Source organism: Alexandromys fortis, unplaced genomic scaffold (genome assembly GCF_014885135.2).
Source record: "Alexandromys fortis isolate MF-2015 unplaced genomic scaffold, M_Fortis_MF-2015_v1.1 scaffold_32, whole genome shotgun sequence".
Lineage (NCBI taxonomy): Eukaryota > Metazoa > Chordata > Mammalia > Rodentia > Cricetidae > Alexandromys > Alexandromys fortis.
In genome coordinates, this window is record NW_026067938.1 from 7,795,115 (window position 1) to 7,808,838 (window position 13,724).

Below are 13,724 nucleotides of genomic sequence, written 5' to 3' on the forward strand. Positions count from 1 at the left end.
AACTGATGTGTTTGGGAAGTGAGCAGGCATCGGGCATTGCCACAAAGGGCTGAGTACACATGACAGTGATGTATCTGGAATGTTGTGTTTCATCTAACTTTCCCTTGTATCAATTTAAGTGTTGATTGAGGTATTGCCAGTTACCAACATACATGACCCTAGCGTGCCAGGGCGTGACACCAGCGGCTTTTAGATCTTTTTGCTATGTTTACAGGTTGAACGTCTCTAATCTAAACCCAGAAAGCAAAACTGGTCCAAAATGGGGAAGATTTTGAGCAGAGATAGGTTGTAAGTGGAAAACTCCTCGCCTGGTCTCGTGCAGTGGCTCCTGACTCAATGGGAAGGCTCATTCCCCTGAGCCTATGTGTCAAGATGAAAAAAGGCAAAAAGCAAATTTTGGGTTTGGGTTGGGTCTCTTCAGTAACATATCTCACCGTATATGTGTGCATCTCACTGTGTATGTGTATATCTAACTGTATATGTGTGTATCTGCGTATGTGTATATCTCACCGTATATGTGTGCATCTCACTGTGTATATGCAGATGTTTCACACGAACCTGAAGCTTCTGGTCCTCATCAGTTTAAATCTGGGATGGCCAATCTATATCTCTTCTCACCATCCTTTTCAGTGTTTGCTCACTTGGAAGAATGAAAGTTTTCTCTGACCTAAATATGCCACTCACCTTCCAAGATCACACAAAACGTAACAGCTGGAGGCAGCATCTGTTCTGAGAACTGGTCCCCTGGACCCAGCCTGGTCAATACTAGGAAATGCACAGTTTAGCCTCCATCCCATTAGTCTGGGATTTACTGGGCACTTGCAAGGAGAACAGACCCACGGCTCCTGTCTTGAAAGTGTTCTATATCCTGCTTGCTTTCTTTGCAGCCCCTGTTCTCTTCTTTTGGCTCATAATTTTTAGGCGCAGATTATCTCTTCCCTTTTAGTCAAAACCTAGGTCAAGAATCTTATTAACCCTTCTCTTGAAAGAATACATACCGTGTTTCCTTTTCTGTGTGTGGGCCAGGGAAGGAGCTATATTTTAACTGAAATGAAACTTTGAAGGACCACGATTTAGAATGACCTTTGTAATAGTCATAAGGAAGGGACTCTTCCTTGTCTCACAGCGGCAGTGAAGACAGAAAGCCCTTCTGTAAACGGCTGGTGAACACTGTCAAGGAAGTTGGGAAGGGTTCTGCTCACGGCTTGGAGGTTGAGGGGAGAAGACACTTAAGCAGAAGCCATCCCTCTCCTTCCACTAGCTTTCAAAAGGCCATTGCCTGTATCGTCTTATTGAAATCTCTGAGCAGCCTGTGAGACACTTGTACTTCTGTTGTGCTATGTCTATTTAATGAAGAGAAAAGAGAGGTTTACTGGGGTGAGTAGAAAACACGGAGCCTATGACCCTGCCAAGGGCAAGAGTGCGGAAGTGTGAATTATAACTGTGCTCCCCGGCAGTCTTTATTAGCAAATTGGAATAGCAAACTAGGAATAGCTAGCATCTTACTAGGAGAGCTTGTTTTAGAGATGATATTAAACATGTATCTTTGCATCTCTAAGCCTTGGCAGCTTCTAAATAGAGGTTCTAAAGCCCTGTTTGTAATTAGATTTTTCCAGTGTATTATAATAGAGGTTTGATTCAATTTCAGAATTTCAGCCTTTTGGGGAGGGGGGGTTTTGAAAATGGGCATAGCCAGATAAGCCTTGGATGATTAGATTCATGTGGCTCACGAGACGGGGTTGCTTCAAGGGAAAAATCCCTTATCTGTTATAAGGCAGTCGCACGAGCGGAGTATCTCCGTGATAACAAAATCCAATTCTTTTAGGTAAGGTAAATTTAATTAGAGAATGTCAGAACTGAGAATTAAATCAGGGTGTCAAAACAAGACCCGTGCAAAGACCTTACCGCACTGAAGATTACAACCATTAGATTAGCGCCACCTGTTTCAAATGGCCCAGTCCGGTTTTTAGTTTTGCCTCATTTAAACAACTTAACGTTCTCAGATTACATCATGGCCATTTATTCAGCAGAAGTCTATCATAAGAAAATGAAAAGAGCCAGGCGATGGTGGCGCACGCCTTTAATCCCAGCACTCGGGAGGCAGAGGCAGGCGGATCTCTGTGAGTTCGAGACCAGCCTGGTCTACAAAGCTAGTTCAGGACAGGCTCCAAAGCCACAGAGAAACCCTGTCTCGAAAAACCAAAAAAAAAAAAAAAAAAAAAAAAAAAAAAAAAAAAAAAAAAAAAAAAAAAAAAAAAAAAAAAAAAAAAAAAGAAAGAAAAGAGAAGGAAAATAAAAGTGGCCTCCATGCAGATCTAGTCAAATTGTTCTGAACGGGAAAGTGTGTTTTCCTCCCTTTCTAGTGTGTCGTGGCTTCAGTCTGTGGCCCTGGCTGGCCTGGAACTTCCTGGCTATTCCAGATTGGCCTCAGCCTTGCAGCAATCCTGGCTCTGCCTCCCAAATTCTGGGATTACAGACCTATACCAACACGCCCGGCAGAGGAGACACGTGACTTTTAAAGAGATCTTTACCTAGGTCCTTGCTCTGTTTGGATATAAGAAAATATGAATCATGTAAATTAATCTCAGCGAGTAGACCCCAATCGCGACCTCACAGGTGACCTGCTCCTGATTCTTAGTTTGTCAGTTCTGCCCCCAGGAAGCCTCCCCACCCGTGAACAGAAAGGGCGAGGTGATTTCATTTTCTCCTAACGTCATACCTGTGGTTCAGCTTCTAAGTTGATTTTGAAAGGATGTGCTTTCCCATCTTCAGACACCTGTGGCGACCATAGGCGCGATTCTGCCCTGCAAAGAAAACAAAGCTGGCAAGCTCGGAGTCTCAATCCGGATCCTATCAAAATACACACGATTTCCCACTCCGGCTGTGAAAAACACTGGCAGCCTTGACTAGTTTCAGCCAGAAGAATCTAGTGTCTACTTACTCTGTACGTCCCCATTTTGTTAGACTTATTTTTTAGGGTATTTTTGCAGACTTGGGAACAGAGCGAGTGCATGACGCGGTCTCCAGAACAACAGAGGAGGGCACTTAGAGACACACCGCAGAGAGCAGGAGGCAAACTCCATGGATTTCGCTTCTCTTCTATCCTTCTAAGGCCACCATCGTAGCCACAGGGAGAGATTGGCCACAGGGCGGTGTGACTGGCATCAAAGAGCTTTGGTGTGCCCAGCTCTTATGTGTCTGTGGCTCAGAACCATAGGCACAGATAGGAAAGACTCTATTTTACTCCATGAAGGTTATGGACGGCTAATGGATTGAGTCTCCTGTACCGATGGAGAGGAATGTGAGTACTACAGCCACATGATAATCACGTGACAGCGACCACTATAACCAATTATTATTTCATTATTCTTAGCTTCGTACCAAAGCTCTCATAACGAGGAGTTGGGATCAAATTTCAGCTTTAGGAGATAGGCTAGAAGCATCTGCATATACACTATACACATATCTATCCCCCACACCTTGTGGTAGTCTTTGGGGTGAATCTGTACAGACCAGCCTGCAGCAGAGAGGAAATTAAGAACCAAATGTAACATGGTCACATTGGGGCAAATCAAGAGAGTCTTTGAGGGGCACCTTTCAATCCTATTCCGTCCCACAGAGTGATGGTCCTGCCGTTTATTCTGCTTTGTGTTTTCAAGGCTATAATTATTTTCAAGGTCAAATCACTGGGCTACTGTATGAAGAAGCCATTCATTTGTCTACGTGACTTTAATTTTGACATTTCAGAGAATTTTGTTTTTAAAAATTGGTTCATCCACACATGCTAGACTGACTAGTTTCAGCGAATATAAGAATAAAGAGGCTGATAAATAAAAAACAGAAACAAAAACATAAAACAAACAAACAAAAACCCATTGAAATTCTAGGTCTATGACATTTCTCACAAAGCAGATGAGGCCATTTAGAGTTCTGGTTCGGGTTCTCCTGAAAACCAGATCAAGTTTTGACCCCATTAGCCAAGGCGCACCTGTCAATCTTGAGACACAGCTGATACCCTGCGGCTTTAATCCTGTCCTGTGCATCTGCATGGGTCATGGACTCCGTACCAAAGCCGTCAATAGCCAGGATGACATCCCCAGGACACAGGTTGGCAGCTGCCGCCTTGCTTCCCGGAGTGATCTGGAAGATGTATCAAGACACCGGTTAAAATCCAGTATCCAGCAGTCTCTCGAATTTTCTACTGAATCTTTCTATGTCACCCTGGAAAGCTTTTCAGTGTTTTAGGGGTTGTGAAATCATAACCCTAATTTTAAAGACCTTTCGGTTGATCGATTGTGCTATTTTATTAGGTTAACTATTAACCATCGTATCGCTTGTTATCATTTAAATATTTTCTATAATTACATTTGTAAATATTTTCTTTGTTGAAAACCAATACTTTTTGTTGTTTGTTGTTTTAACTAGAACTTTCTATTTGGAGATCATTTTCTACATTTTGGTGAATTTGGTACCTGAATTGAAACTACTTTAGAGTTTGATATGTTTTCATTTTTAACATTATTGTGAGGGGGCAGCATGAATTGGATATTTATAGTCCATACATTCCTATGATTAATTTCTTTTGAAGTGATGACTTTTGAAGAAAAAGCCCCAGGGAGCATCAGCAGTCTAGACTCGTCATGACTGAGACTAGCGCCCTCCCAAACAGACTTCAGAAACAGCTTTGTTGTTTTCCTGCCTTTTTTGTAAGGATGCAAACAGTTGGTTACTTGAAATCTGGCAGAGTGCCCTTGCAAGGCCCCAACCATGTTAGTACCCTAACTTCAAATTTCTATCTTTGAGAATGGCAAGAAATGATTTTTGATGTTGAAAAGTCACCCAGTTATAATAGCTTAAATTAAGACAGAACATCTGAGTATAGAAATCTGAGGAGAGACTCACTCTTGAACTGACAAGAAACCTGAAAATATAAACATTTATAACATTCAAGAGACCTGAAGTCACTGGGAAGAAATACAGAAACTCAAGGAAAGATGGATACCTCCAAGGAAGGAAGGGCACACGTCTGTGCATGGACCACCTGTGATGGAGCAGGAAGGAAAAAGTGGTCATAATAGTTGCTGTTAGATAAGACGGTAGGTTGCTAACTGTTAGGGGCGAGTTAGCATAAATGTAAAGAACCTCTGGGTACCAATGACACAAAGAACATTTGTATTCAGTCATGCTATCTTCTCCGTGAATGACGAACAGGTGGAATAAATAGAAAACACCTAATAAGATAGATTTTATATAAACCGGAACAGTAACTACCTTAAATATAAATGGTCTAAACATTTTACTTAAAATTCAGAGACTTTTTTTTCAAAATAGTGAAAAAGCAAGATTCAATTTTTTCTTTCCATCAGAAATGTGTATGATTCTTTTAGAAGTGGAAAATGAAAAGAATGTTTTAGGATATAGGAAAATATATGTTACAGTATTTTTAATGGTTAGAAATAGAAAATGGGGAATGTTAATTCTACTGAATATCTAGTTAAAAATCGAAAGTTGCTTTGATTACCGCTCTTTTTTTCTGGGTAAAAGTTTCTCTCGGTTTTCTGTCCTGTCGTCACATGGCTATCTCCCTGGCTAACTGTCTGGTCATCTGACAACTGTCTTGTTCTCCTTTATCCATCATTCAATGGCATTTTGATTTCTTTTCAGTTTTTAAGCAGAACAATTCTGTACCTCCTTAAGGTCTTCCTGCATAGTTATTTCTGTCTGAAATACGTCTCACTTGGTGGCTGCTTTTTATCTTTTGGGTTTAGATGCAAATGATGCATTTTAGAATTTCCCATAAAGTTCTGGAGTGGTTTTTCTCTAGTCTCCTGACCTCATTATTCATTTTTATATCTTGTTTATTTCCTTCATGGAGATCACCTTTAATTTTGTGTTTGTTTAGTTGCTTGTGTATTACTGTCTTCTCAACGAGACTGCAAGCTCATCTGATGGAGGGCCCCGACTTAACGCTGATTTGACTGGTGATTTTTCAACTTCATCATGGTTCAAAAGGCGTAAAACTCAGGATAAACCATTCTTGGGTTCTGTAGTATGATCTTGTCTTTAGCCAGTGATTTTCAGTATAATGTTTACTGATGTTGGGAAGTAACAACAGAGGCCCAGGTCCAGCCAGCAGCGCGCGCGCGCGCACACACACACACACACACACACACACACACAGAGAGAGAGAGAGAGAGAGAGAGACAGAGAGCTGATGGTGAAGTTCAGGCTAGGCTGATAAACAACAAATATTCTATAAGTGTCCCATGCCTGTACGCTGTTGTTTTGGCTGTGCTGAATCTATCAAGATGCACCCACTCTCCACTCCATTTCACCTTACAATACTTTCAACTCTTGATGGTGTTATCAGGGTGGAATCCCATTCTAATGGGTCGCAGTCTATTTCCCGGTGTTTAGATTTAATAAATAAAAAAACTGAAGAATGAGTGAGGAGGTCATTTAAGTCAGGGCTTAAGAAGAAAAAGCTAGTACCCCCAAATTATGAATTAATGTATATGTGTTTGAGTTTTGTGTGTACGCGATTTCTCTGATTCTCCCTCTTTCCCTCCCTCCCCTCCCCTCTCTCCCCCTCTCTCTCTGTATGTGTGTGTGTGTAGTGTGCGCGCACACACGCGTGCTCTGAGTACAGAGGAGGGCATCAGGTGTCCTATTTATCTTTTTCTTCTTTATTTTCTTTGAGACAGGATCTCTTAGTAAACCTGTAACTCCCATTTTCATGCTCAGTTGGCTGGGTAGAAGGTTAGGTCTCTCGTCTCCACAGTGATTGGGTTACAGGTCCAGCTGTGCCTGAATTTTTCTCAGGTGCTGGAGATCCAAACTCAGATCCTTATGCTTGCACAGAACTCAGTTTATGTTTACCACTGAGAAATTAGCACTGTTACATTTGGAAACTGGCAATTGTAATCAGAGTTATCTGCGAGTTTCACTTTAAACCTCCAATTGCTCCAGGAATAAACTCAGTGGTTTCTAATATGTTACTATAGGATTAGTGGTCAACTTGCTATTTTCTATTTGCTTGTTCTAGTCCCATTGTGAACGTCTGGAGACATTCAAATTCAATTAAATAAATAAAATTGGAAAAGTGCTAATTCTTATGTGCCCTAGGTCTTCAGTACTACCCCTAGATTGTTTAATGTGCTTGCTTAGTTTCTGGGTCATGAACATTTTCTAGGGGGAACAGTTGATAAAGCTTGGTGAAGACGCCTGTGCTGAGTGCATCTTAGCCCTTAGATCCTATGTCATGGCTACTTTCCATTAGAAGTTCTCCTGGACCCAGGACTGCTAGGACAAAGTGCTCATTCTTGATGGACCTTGTACGGATAAGAAGAATCCTAGTCATTTAATATTCTTTCAGCATAGAATATCAAGGGCAGTACTTTCTATTTTTATGGTTCTAGGGTCAGAATGCTTCATTTGGGTCTCAACATTAAATGAGGTTGGATGTGCTTGTTTGTAAAGCCCCTCTTAGGTTTAATAATACAGCTGAACAGACTCATGTGTAGAATATAACACTCAATCCCAATCTGGAAGTGGTTAGCTTTTCTTTTTCTGTTTTAGCTTTGGTTATGATGAATGGAAAACAGAGCTGTGTATAGGTGTGTCTATATGTATCTGTGCTTGTAAGATGTGCTGTTGTCTGTACACATTTAAGCAGACATCAGAACTTCAACATTGAACAAGTAATAAATACTGAATTTATATATTGAACAGGCATCAGATATTGAATATTTTAGATAGTAGAAGGCACTAAAATTTATTAACAGTAAATACTAAAGTTAAGAATTTCATTTTATCTTTATACAAAATGCTAAACCTTAGAAACTGTCTTCATTGTTTCAGCAGTGCTTTGTGATAGGCTGAGCAGACAGGACTCTTTCATTTTTGCAGGAAAGAGATCTGTCTAAGTAACCCAGGGCTTCCTGCTGAACTGAGAGCAGCTACAGGACCATTTCAGAAGGTGGCTTTGTTAGCTTATTGTCATTTGACACTCTATCACTGCAGTGATAGACAGTGAGCTGGGATTCTGAAGCTGAAGCCCTTTCCCCCTACATTGCTTTTGGCCAGAGTGGTTTTTTTTTTTTTTTTTTTTTTTTTTTTTTTTTTTTTTTTTTTTTTTAGCAACAGAACTGAATCTAGAGAGGACGTCAGCTAGGGAATGTGGCTAGTAACTCACTTCTGACTTCATTCTCTACTTGGTAGTCACTGTCTTTAGTCCTCCACAAATGGATGGATTGGGTGGAAAACAGCTGTCGAGGGAGAAGGAGACTTACAATGCCTTTATTGTCTGTGGTTTTCCAGTTCAGTAAGGCTGATGACTAGAATGACTAAGGACTAAAATGACCGATAACTTGTCTTTGTTTTTGTAAGTTAAACCTTTACTGTGCCATAAGAGCCCATTGTCCATGGTTAATATCTACTCTTGCTCTATTTTGATGCTCCATTATTATGTTATGATATTGTATCTTTATAGTGTGCTCACAGCTTTTGAGTACTATGCTTTCTCCAGTTGGGAGAACAGAGAGGCGAGATGAAGCATAGGGTTTTATTTTTTTCTTTCAACTTTCTGGTTTTTATTTCCCATAAGACAGTATTTCTCTGTGTAGCTATAGATGTCCTGGAACTCACCCTGTAGACCAGGCTGGTCTCGAACTTAGAGATCCACCTGCCTCCGACTCCTGAGTGCTGGGACTAAAGGTGTGTGCCACCACTGCCCAGTTGAAGCATAGGTTTGTTTGCTTTTTTTTTTTTTTTTTTGGTGTGGGAGGTCCTTCTGTCTATATGTTGCTTTTATTGGTTAATGAATAAAGAAAACTGCTTTGCCCTGTTTGATAGGGCAGAACTTAGATAGGCAGGGAAAACTAAACTGAATGCTGGGAGAAAGAAGGGTGGAGAGAGAAGCTATGTAGCCCTGCAAGAGATGGACAGAACTTTAACCAGTAAGCCACAGCCATGTAGTGATACACAGATTACTAGGAATTAATCTGTTAAATTAATGTAAGATTAATTTGTTAAATTAATGTTAAATGTACGAGTTAGGCAATAAGAAGCTAGAGATAATGGGCCAAGCAATGATTTAAATAATATGGTTTCTGTGTGATTATTTCGGTTCTGGGCAGTGGGAACCAACAAGCGGCTCTCTCCTACTACAAATTGGTATTTCTTTTTTGGGCTCATTAAGGTCTTAACTAAGAAATTTACCAGAAAGATAACTGGCCCTACACTCAATCACTCAGCATCATGATTTTAAACTTCCCTGTAACAAGAGTCACCTAGGGTTTTTGTTGATCATAAACACTTTATTCTATACCGGAGTTTTGGAATCCAGACTCAGAATCTCTAGGAAAGGACCCATGAGCTGTGTTATTTACATACTTTTGATGACTTTGACTATTCATGTTAACCTATCCAGTTGTCCTCCATTCCCTACCAAATAAACTTTGGAATCCTTGCCAGGCAGATAAATCCATCCAGGACCTGGGCACTGTGGAAGTTTCTAGAGTGACATCTCACAACATTTACAGAAGAATCTCCACCTGACCCCAAGCATAGGTATTTTCAAAGTGATCTGTGTGATCTAATGTGCAATCTTGGATGAAGGCAACCATTTTGCTGTCATGATAGTATTATCATTTAGGGGTATCATTTTGCTTAACTATTAAGACAATATTATAAAACAGTTGCTGTTACTTTAATGTGAGAAAATTGATGCCCAGAAATTTAAGATGCTCAGGTGGGGTTACTTAATCCGTGAAAAATCTGAAATTGTTACTGCGGTTTTCACTTGACAGCACAGGCTCTTCCACTACTCCATGCAGCCTCCCTGCGGGTAATCTCCTCCGTCCTGTGCCTCCTGCTTTCTCTTAAGCCATACTTTGCTCAGGGAATCTTGGGCCAGTTTTTCATGGCAGTTTGTGTACATGTCCCTTCTTCCACTGACACATAAGCTTCTCACAGGGGAGAGATCCATCTGTATTACATTGTATTATAGATCCATCTAACTATAATTGCTCTCCCTTGGTGCCTGTCAATTAATAAGAAATTTTGCAATCAGTGTTAGGGACATGTGTACCAGTGAGTGCTTCTCTGTAGACACGGGTTTTGCTATGATAATATATTCACATCAATCTTTTTATCCTGGGAAAAGATGGTGTCCAAGTACACACATTCCATTTTTATATTTTCAAATTTCAAATAAAGTTTAGAGTAAAGCAACAGACTGGAGAGAGAGACAGAGACAGAGACAGACAGAGAGAGAAAGAGAGAGTGAGAGAGAGAGATAGAGAGACAGAGACAGACAGAGAGAGAGAAAGAGAGAGAGAAAGAGNGAGAGAGAGAGAGAGAGAGAGAGAGAGAGAGAGAGAGAGAGAGAGAGAATGAATCTGTAAGCACTAATGGTACTCAACTCCATGCAGCATTTACAGCCACACTGACCCCGGACCTCTCTGAAGAGAAGGAAGAGGGGATAAAATGAAGGAAAGGAATACTGGCCTCAGATGCACACCCATTTCATGACGTGTGGACAACTTGAGTTTGTGCTGCCTTTCATATATGAATTTTACAAATGTCAACAATCTGTGATTTGTCTGTGAGAGTCAATCCATTTCCTGGTTGGTCAAGAAACTTCAAGAAGAACCCTTAGGATCTTCTCTCAAGAAAAACCAAAGAAACTCACATAGACATGTGAAATAACCACTCTCTCTGAGTTTTGTGTCATTGTGTGACAGAATCTCTGGCAGAGTAACCTATAGAGGGGACAGAGCGCTGCCTAGGCGGGGGTGGGAGTGTGGGGGTGTAACCTCAAAGGCTTGGCCCTCATTGCCTCCATGAGCCAGGTCTCATTTCCTAAAACCTCCTGTGGTATCCCACCCCGAACTAAAGACTGAGTATTCAAAATACAATGTAGGACGAGGCATTTCAGATTGGACCGAGGCACTCTCTTACACTGAATGTCCCCAAACTACATTTTATCTTACACAAAATACAGTGTGTGTGTTGTCTAGAAAACCTTGGGTCTAATGGTTTATTTTCCTGCCTTTTGATGTGTGCATGTGTTTCTTCAAAGTACACTAAAAATCATTGCACTGGTTAGTGGGTTTGTGAATAATTAGGGAACAGAAACCCTTTGTCTTAACTTTTGGAACTACAATTTCAGCAGATTTGGTTGGGGGTGAGGTAACATATTACCTTGAAGCAGGAGAGCATAGGAGAGAATTTAGCAACCTGGGTCCCCAGTTTTGGTTATGTCCCACTCCCACCCCTGCTAGTAATGATGTGCTTGACCGCCTAGTTTCTTTGCCTGCATATGCTATGCACCTCCCCTGCTCCAAACAGTGTACTTAGCAACCTTAGAGTCCTCCTGAACCTCCCTCGCACCCTATACCAGGCTACTGGCGTTCCCATCTCTAAGAATGGTATGAGTTTTCTCCTCCCAGTACAACTACATTTAGACTATTCAAGTGTATTCCCATCACATATATGTGTGACTAGAAAGGCTAATCCGCCTTGATCTGGCTTTGGATACATGCAAAATAAGGCAAAACTGTGTTTCCTAGTAAATTTTTAGGATAATTTCCTATTTACCATCTTATATCTATGTAGAATTGGCTGTGCATACAATTAAAGCCAGCCGCATTATAGGATGGGACATGCACACAGGAAAAATGAATGTATGTTCTAAGCTTTAAAACAACATAGAGAACCACCCAAAGTTTACATCCCTTGGTAACTAAGTCCTTCTAAGTCCAATAAAAGAGGCCCAGAACGATGATGGGGGGGGGGGAGTCCCTTGAGTCGTCTCACTCATGTGGCCCACTGTCAGTTTTGATGGTGTCTCCTTCTCCAATCTGTACTCAGAATAAAGTTATCTTGCTACTTTTGCGAGTCCTAGTGAGCCCCTAGTTTAAATTCTTTGGATAAGAGGCCAAGAACCTGGCTTAGACCCCGTCCACAAGTAACCTTCCCTCAAGCTCTGGGTGGAGCTTCATCGTCTCCTAGCGGTGCTGTCTGGAAGCTCCTTGGTGTAAGGCAAAGTTATATTCCAATCAATTGCAATTTCTTTGTGCCATTGAAAACGTCTTAAACTAACAAAATGTAATATATCAACCTGAACATCCTAATGCAGAGTACAACGCACTATAAAGGCTCACTGTTGCTCTCCTGCTCACATGGTCGACTCTAGCTGTGGCTTATCTGCCACTATCCGGCATCAAGACAGAGTAGCACGTTGCCAGTTGCTAGCACAGGCAGAGGCAACACTGAACTGCAGGTGTGTCACTTGCATGCCATTAAAAAGCAGCAGTGTCATGAATGGAGGACCCTCCCTAGTCTGCATTTACCCAGGAGAGGGTGAAGGGTACATACAACCTAGCTTGTAGTAGGACAAAAGCTGACTTCAGTGGCTCGAGAAAATACCTCTTGTGTAAGGAAGGACCTTCTTGTGACAGTAAGTGTGACTTTTGCATTTCAGTCTTTTGCGTCCTTAAGAATTTAACCAGATAGACAAATAGTTACCTTTATTGTAAGGTGAATATTTGGGGGAGCGCAACCTACCTATTATTTATGGCAATAAAGTTATGTAAAGGGTGAACAAGTTAGCCATTCATATTATGGCTATACTTATCTTATGGCATTTATGATATAGAAGATATTGGACATATTGAACAGTTTCCAGTGTAAAAGGTGATGGAGTGGGGTATGCTTAAGTATCTGTGGTATACACGTGATAATAAGAGCCCATAGGAGGAAAGTCATCATTATGCAAGGAAAGAAATGACCATGATTAGAAGAGAGCTTGGGGAGAAGTTTTGAGTAGGTTTTCATAGGCAGAGAGGACCATGGCGTGGAGGTAGAGCAAAGAATTCTGGGAGAAAGAGACATGTGTCAGAAGCTCAGCCATGCCAGGGAGGTCACAAGCAGCCAGAGCTGTGGCATCACTGCCCAAGTATGGAGTGAGAGGAGACAAGGGAGAGGGAAGGAAGTCACAACAGACAGTAAAAAGCCGTGCTGAAGAACACATCGTCTGTTCTCTACAAGCTGGTGAAGTCACCGGAGGATGTTGTGGGGGAGGATGACAGGCCCCTTGTGCTTTTCAAAGATGGATGCTAAGAATGCACAGGGTGACTAGGAGAAGGCAGGCAGGCTTCTAGGCAGGAAGTTGTGATGTCTTGAATAAAGATAGCAACCCAAAGAACAGAGAGTGAGTCTTGGTGTAGAAGAGATGGGCCACTGACATACTGGATGTTACAGGAGACATTTTTATCATGTGTGGTCTTAAGCGTGCAGGCACTGGAGCTGGGCAGATCTGGTCCTCCACTTGTGATCATTGGTCACAAGGCTCGATCTAATCTGTGAAACGGACCTTTTTTTTTTTTTCTGCTCGAATAAAGATGTGAGCTTGAAGTGAGTTAACCAAAGTAACAGTCTTAGAAGGATGTGTGCTAAGTAAAAAAATGTAACAGTATACACAATGTTAGCCAATACCTTTTAGAATAACATTAAAATTACAAAATTGATTTATTCCACTGCATAGTAACATCAGTTATTTTTGACTAATTCTTCCTAGGTTTTTATCCAAATGATTTCCCATGTCTCTGTAATTTCAGTGGGTATATTCTTAATCAGTTTCAATGAAGGCATAGAAGCCCAAGTGAGCGGGCTTGCGTTTATTCAACAAGAATTCCTGATACACATGGCTTTAGAGATAA

At 41.2% G+C, this 13,724-nt stretch overlaps 1 protein-coding gene and 1 long non-coding RNA gene across 4 annotated transcripts in view; one reads left to right on the forward strand and one right to left on the reverse strand.

Annotated features, from left to right (window-relative positions):
- Pdlim3 (PDZ and LIM domain 3) overlaps positions 1-13,724 on the reverse strand; it is a 32,190-nt gene that overhangs the window by 16,498 nt on the left and 1,968 nt on the right. For all 3 annotated transcript variants that reach the window (XM_050147330.1, XM_050147327.1, XM_050147329.1), the window contains exons 2-3: positions 3,989-4,140; positions 2,720-2,804 (exon numbers count right to left, since the gene is read on the reverse strand). In XM_050147330.1, the coding sequence (XP_050003287.1) occupies positions 2,720-2,804; positions 3,989-4,140 (237 nt within the window). The remainder of the gene's footprint in view (positions 1-2,719; positions 2,805-3,988; positions 4,141-13,724) is intronic.
- LOC126504807 (uncharacterized) overlaps positions 1-13,724 on the forward strand; it is a 70,638-nt gene that overhangs the window by 11,044 nt on the left and 45,870 nt on the right. The gene's annotated exons all lie outside the window — the stretch shown is intronic.